This window comes from Magnolia sinica, chromosome 8 (assembly GCF_029962835.1).
Source record: "Magnolia sinica isolate HGM2019 chromosome 8, MsV1, whole genome shotgun sequence".
Taxonomy (NCBI): Eukaryota; Viridiplantae; Streptophyta; class Magnoliopsida; order Magnoliales; family Magnoliaceae; genus Magnolia; species Magnolia sinica.
In genome coordinates this window covers 85,584,205-85,591,432 of record NC_080580.1, presented here as the reverse complement: position 1 = coordinate 85,591,432, position 7,228 = coordinate 85,584,205, and the positions used below count along the sequence as shown (strand labels likewise).

At 38.2% G+C, this 7,228-nt stretch overlaps 1 protein-coding gene across 1 annotated transcript; it reads left to right on the top strand.

Annotated features, from left to right (window-relative positions):
* The first annotated feature begins 350 nt into the window (after window positions 1–350).
* Window positions 351–2,250, top strand: LOC131253571 (EPIDERMAL PATTERNING FACTOR-like protein 4). The gene is made up of 3 exons (XM_058254612.1): window positions 351–804; window positions 1,024–1,067; window positions 1,759–2,250. Exons 1-3 carry the CDS (start codon window positions 681–683, stop codon window positions 1,978–1,980), a joined length of 390 nt encoding a protein of 129 aa, XP_058110595.1. The 5' UTR covers window positions 351–680; the 3' UTR covers window positions 1,981–2,250.
* Window positions 2,251–7,228: the final 4,978 nt, after the last annotated feature.

Below are 7,228 nucleotides of genomic sequence, written 5' to 3'. Positions count from 1 at the left end.
CCACATGTACAAGCTTAAAACCTTGACTTATATACGGTTACATGGCATACTTGCTCATTAATCTAGACCGTCCAAACCACAGATCTCATTCTAATGGGTCATAACTTATTTTTGTAGTAGATTGAACAATCCAAACCGTTCAATTTGTAATTTTCAAATGAACAGTCCAAATTCTACAGAGTGAATGAACTTTCTGTCCATGCCCCATCTACAATTGCTGCGAGATTTACGGTGGATGATGATACACCACAACTTAAGAAACGGTGAGAAATAATCATAAAAAGGGTGAAAGAGATGTTTTTCTTCTCCTTTTCTTTCATGGAGAGAGAGTATTTTAAATTGCTTTGCTTCTCTGTTTGTATTTGAGCTGGTTTCACAGAGCTCGAGCCTCTGTTTTCCTCTGGTTTTTGTTTTTTTTTTTCATTAGAATTCCTCAAGAGAAAAAGCTGCGGGGATTGAGAGAGAAAAAGAAAGAGATTGGGGAAAACTGAGTTGGAATGGGATGGTTTGGACTGACATTTTGCATGGGATGGATTCGAAAATCGAGTCTTTGATTCCTCTTCTATAGGGCTCGAGTCTCAGATCTTCAGCCAGAGATAATCCAGAGAGGAAAAAAATCCGGAGATTTTTTCTTTTCTTTTCTGGGTTTTTCTTCTACTCTCTGTCGTTCTGCTCTGTTCATGGATTTGAAGAGGTGGAGGCAGAGATTCATGTCAAAGGCGCCTATTTTCTACTGCATTTCGATCTGCTTCTTCTCTGTTTGTGCTCTGTTCGGCACTCTCGGCACCAGAAGCTCATGTCTCGGTGAGAAAAAACGGATTTTTTGGAATACCCACTTCGATTTTCGGGTAGATTTTGATGGTTTGACGAAAACCCAGATGGATTTTCTGCTAGATTTGATGGTTTTTTGAGGAACCTCGAAATACTCATCTCCATTTTCGCTGAAGTTTGTGATTTTTTGCTTTTGGAATTGAAAGCTTCTTCTCTAACTTTCACATCTTTGTTTTTTCGACTCTGTTGCAGATAACAGAAGCTCGTCTGGTAGAAGAGCCGATTATTATAACCAGGTGGGTTATTTATTTATTTTTTTAAATTATTTTTGGAATTTGATTACGCTCGAACTCTAGTTTCTAATTTTTAAGCTAAAATCTTCTTTTTTAAGTATTTTTTTTAAAAGGGTCCGTGCTAAAATGCGCCGATAGTACCGGTTACAGCCAGGCCGGGACTCTGAGCCGTCTGGTACGCAACGACAATCGCATCTGGTTTTCTGGCCATGTGACAGACTCTACCGGCGCTTTAGATGTTGGGGAATGCTGATTGGCTTGAACCGTGCAAAAAGCAACAGGAGCTTTTAATGACTGGCGACATTAACGTGCGCGGCTGAGGCTCTAGTCCTGACTGGGAGCCAGGATTTCCGAGCTGTTAGATACGTTTGAAAGATCATTGGAGCGAACGGTTCACAGCATCTTGGCTCCTGGCAATGGCAGAACCGCACCGGCGCACGTTAGCACGTCTGCTGCCTGGGTTCTTGGGCTGGCAGTTGAATAGCTTTCCCCACTTCAAATAATGAAGTGCCTCCGCTAACTTGCGCCCCCAGAAGTTGGCTGATCCACACTGATTGATGGGCAACCTAAATAGGCCCCACCCTGGCATGCACACCTACCCCATTGGGGCCCCACTGGCGCACGTTAGTAAGTGAAGTGCACTCGATGATACTGTGCTCATGGTGCTAATGTTAGCAATTGGGTCCATTCACAGGAATTCCACAAGGGCTCAATGAACCCAGATGGCTACTCACTGGGCCCAAGGAGGTTTTTGAGTGGGCCTGGCTCGTCCCCACCACGGTGCACGTCAAAATGCGGCCGGTGCACCCCATGCAAGCCGGTCCATGTGCCGGTCCCACCCGGCACGCCCGTTACGCAAGAGTACTACCCCGAAGCGTGGCGATGCAAGTGTGGCAACAAGTTGTTCATGCCATAGATCAATTACATATGAAATTATTGAGTTTGTATTCAGCATTCATATGGTATCAGAGCCCAGGCCCACTACGACGTGCTCTTTCAAAATCGAGTGTAGGTATCGAAATAGTATATGGGTGTCGGGCACTAGTAATTTCCTACTCAAAGAGGCCGATTGATCGGGTTTTCAACGGTGGATTTGGCTTTAATGTGTGGGAGTTCATGTCGATGTACGGTATTTGATTATGTAAATTTAAGGAATATTGATAGCTGATGTTAGCTTCTTTTTTTTTTTGTAATTTGATCATACTATCTTTTTCGAGTGGACCATTTTGATTTGTGGTCCACAATTTCGAGCATGATGGCCCATTTTGTTTGGCTGACCAAACATGTGGGCCATCAAACAAGGAGTAGGGCCCTTTTCTTACTTACTAGAGACTCCAATAGAAAATAGTCTAATAAGAACTTCAAAGAGTAATAGTTCTCTTTTGAAAAATAAAAAGGTTGGCTATTTGCTCAGCGGCAAACTGTAGCCGTTGATTACGATTGGGAGCTGTTGATGTGATTGGACACTTGTTTTCTATGGATGAAAAGAAAGTGCATGGTGTTTGGACGTAAAAATTTAAAAATAATAAAAATAAATAAAAATAAAAATAAAAAAATCATGATTCTCAGATATCATGATGGAGAAATGCTCCAATTCTCTCAGAGAATTACATAACTTATAGTGCTCCTAGTTGAATTGGGATGCTTAGACAGTCCCATCCATTGATCTGAACTGTTCATCAGGTCCATGCAAAACCCCCACCGATTTGATAAATATCAACCGTTTGATCAATGGGCTTTACGATGGACTTACAAGATTGGGTCCCATCAACAATTCAATCCATCCATTTGTTAGACGATCATAACCGTACAATCAAAGCTTGGAAAAGGGATGGTTGTAGAAAATAAGACCAAATCAAGAACGGATTAGATCATCTGATAACCGCAATTTTGCATGGCGGCCCCTGAAATGTGCTCTGATGGACAGTTCAGAATTATGCATGAGCACTGTATCTTATATTGCATTTCTAAGCATGGTCAGTTCATGAATATGGAAGTAGGTGGGCAGGAGACATTTCCAATCCATTCGAACGAATCATGGGGTCATTGATTGACCCTTGTACATTAAAAACCATGGTGGGCGAGCCCTGGTCCACCTGATAACGATATTTCAGGTGGGGTCTAACAGTAGCTGGTCCCATGCTAGCATCTTCATAAATCTTGCATGGTTGAGGATTAGCCAAGTATATGAATGGGTTCTAAGGTAGGCAGCATGGCTGTTTATGTGGGTCCGAACCCGTCCGTGGGCTCCATCGTTCGATTATGTATGCACCAGGCCCACTGCTACGTGCACACCGCTGCACCACTCACCGTCGAAGATGTTTTTCGTAGTTTTCGGTGCCACCATGTGCCATGTCTTCCGCCAAACCCGGGCGTTGTTTTTGCACCATGGTGGACCGGGCTACTGTGGCGCGGACCCGCTGCCATCAATGGTTAGGCACACCACATGGTTTGGATGGCTAGATCAAGTATACTCCTTTGGATGACTCGGTAAGGTATCAAAATAGGCTTTTCTTGGGTGAATGGGTGAGCCGTAAGTTAAGATAGTAGTAGTTTATTTCAACGTGCTTTGTATGCTCATGAAAAACTAAGTTAAGCCGCAGTACAATGGCAGCTTTTTCGTCACAACATAATTGCATGGAGTGACAAGTTAAGATAGCCCACTCAAAATCACCCCAATAAATTTGAATATGTGAAGGGTAGAAGGAAGAAAGGGGGATGTCTTTTGAGGTGCTCGCATGAATGATTATGTTGCTAAAACAAATACACATTGGTCGAGTGCTGTGAAATAAATCAATTAACTAGCAAGGCATTGGTATTGAGCAGGATTAGCTAAAGGATCACCACATGTGACAGAGAGTTTGAGGTTTTACTCCATAAGAATCGCGGTAAGAACCATAGATATATCATCCATACTTTCTAATGTATATTTTCATTGAAACTTTTGTAGAATGTGCAACCTCTATACCAAGAAAGTATTTTAACGCGTCAGGATTCTTAATATGAAATTGAGACTATTACAAAACTTTGAAGGCAATAATAGTCATATGATTGTTGCCACAATGATATACAAAAACAATAGTAATAGAAGAATCAGATGTAAGTATAAATTAAAAAGTAATTTGCAAACAATTGCTTAAATCTACTAAGATTAAGAGTAATTGAAAATTTTCCAAACTACTTGTGTATATTCAAGTCCATGAAGAAAATTATGTAATTTCTAAACCAAGTCCTCTGTATAAAACTGGGGGAAAGTTTCATCTAGACTTACTCATTAAGTTCGCCATGAAGAAATGTATTATAAACATCAAGTTGTTGTGAGGTTTCATTGTTTGATGGCAATAATGATAAGAAGACATCGAACAGTGACAACCTTAGCAATAGAAGCAAACGCTTTATGATAGTTAATCCTTTTCAGTTTGGGTATATCCTTTAACATCTAAATGAGCTTTGTACCACTCAATATATCCATCCAATCGATCTTTACATTTTTTTATTCATTTATAATCAATATATTCTTTTTTATGAGGTAAATGGGTTAATGTTTAAGTTTTATTTTATTCAAGAGTTCGAATTTCAACTGCTATGGCATCGTGTCAATAAATAGGTTAAGGTTATAAAATATAATTACTATGATAAAGTGGTTTGATGATCAAGAAAATAGATGGTTTACTAATTTAAAGTTAGATGAATGGCGTAACTGGACAAAACCTCAAATGGTTAAGTATCTATGCACTTTAGATTTTCAAAGTGTATAAGCCCTAAAATATACTAAGAGCACTAAAACAGAAATATCTCAAGATATAATAGTTAGATTGAGATTTCAATGATATGAGAGGCTTCGGTAAATATTAAGAATAATGTGGTTGGTTCACATCGTTAAATGGACAAGGTATATGTGTGGATCTAATAATTTACAATGAGATCAATAAGATATAGTAGTCTGATGAGGACACGAGTGGATAGATAGCTTAATCTAAAGTCAACTAGATACTTTTATGGTTGATTTAACGACTGGACAAGTGTGAATTTACATGTGAAATGATAAAATATTCCTTTAAGGCATGTTTGATTTTTCAAAGCTTGTGTAAATATCCTGTAAATGGGTAATTATTACTATTTCACCTTATTTGAAAATCCATCAAAAATTCTACCATGAAAACCGATTAAAAAAAGTTAATTTAAATTTGTGGACCCTCAAAGGGTGTTTGGCACATGAAATTAGATGATTGCTTTTTTTTTTTGCAATAAATACACTTGTCTGTGGATTGTTTCTTAATATCATGGGAGTAAGTTATTCACTTTGGTGTTTGGATTATATAGGGTGTAGGGCTTAAATACATATTTTGATTCATATAGTGTTTGGTTGTACATAGAAAACAACTACCAATATCTAAAATCATGTTTGAAAACTATAGTGAGAATTAAGGTGGGGCCCACCTTAATATTTGCGAGTAATCCACCCCATCTATCCATTTTGGGAGATCATATTAAGACATGCTACCAAAAGTCAAGCAGATCCAAAACTCAAGTGGGCTATATGAGAGGAAAGAGTGAGAAATAATTTTCTACTGTTAAAACCTTCTCGAGCTCCACCTTGATGTTTATATGTCATCCCAACCGTTTATAAGTTCATTCATGTTGAGATGAACTGACAACATAGAAAACTTTACCATAATACAAAACTTTTGTGGCCATATGAATGTTTCAATGGTGGTCACTCAATCCCCACTGTTTTCTCTTGTGTGGCCCACTTGAGTTTTAAATCTACCTCATTTTTGGTCGTTTACCCTAAAATGATCTTATAAAACAGATGGATGGAGTGGATTCCTCACAAATATCAAGGTGGGCCCCACCTCCCTTCTCGGCATAAAAACTTCCTAGCTTGTGCTTTTAAGAGGAAATCCCATAGATTTTGTAAATCCTTATTGAATTGGAGAAAGTCCTTCCTAGCCCTCCCAACTCCATGCGCAAAATCCAATATTGTAAACCTATAGTAAACCAAATAAGGATGATTTTTCAAACCAAGAGATTTAAAGTTTCATCCTACTTAATACCATCTAATTCCATGTGTCAAACACCTCTCGAGGCAATGTGTATTATATACTCATTCCGTCCATTCATTTTACCAAAATATTTTAAGGCATGAGTGGTAAAATGAGACAGATGCAACACTCAAGTGGCCCATGCCAGAAGAAACAGTGACCTCAATAAGTTATTAACAATAAGTGTTCGATTTCCTTTTTCCTATAGCGTGGTCCACTTAAGCATTGGATATACCTCTTTTTTGGCTCATGTTATAAATTCAACTGGCATATTGGATGAACGGTGTTGATAATTAACATGCATCACGATGCGACCCATAATTATTTTGTAGCATTCACGATTTTTGCATATAAAGAACAGTTGGTTAAATCAAGCATAGGGGAGAGTGATATAAATACCAAATGAAATAATTATTACCAATTTACAGGGTATTTACCAATTATTTGAAAAATTAAACAAGCCCTTAGTATAAATTTGCATGTATGTGTAAGTGTGTGCACGTTAAATTTTCTTAAAATTAATAACTAAAATAAGAAAAACATAATAATAATATATAGTAAGGCAAATGGACTAATTTACTCCTCACAGAGACTTCTCGAATCCACAAGGAAAGAAAGCAGAAAATAGAAATAAATTCTAAGAAATTCAAAAATGATTAATTGATCATTAAAAATGAGTTCACAACCCTTTAAATAGGGGTACCAAGCAATGAGAAAGAAATTAGAATCAAACTACAACTCAAACTCTTAGAATCCGCGACTTACTATAAATAGTAAACTTACTATTTATAGACGGTCGTGATGTCTACTAGTGCGCAAGGTTTTCGGCCAAAAATAGTAAGGGTCCTATTTGGCTTCACCAAACCGTTCTCCTAATTATTCTAAGCTCTTTTCACGTTGGGTGCAACTCATAAAGCCCGACGGATGAAGGGTAATAATCAAACTAAAACTTACTATTTATAGTAAAAATGAAATTAAAACAGGAAACGATCGTCGATCCAAGGGTTTTTCGCAATTCGGCCGCACAACCTGGCATAGCGGGGTTGGTTGGCTTCAGAAGCTCGTCTACCCCAAAATTATATATTTTACGCCGATAACTCATTCCAGGATTACAAGATA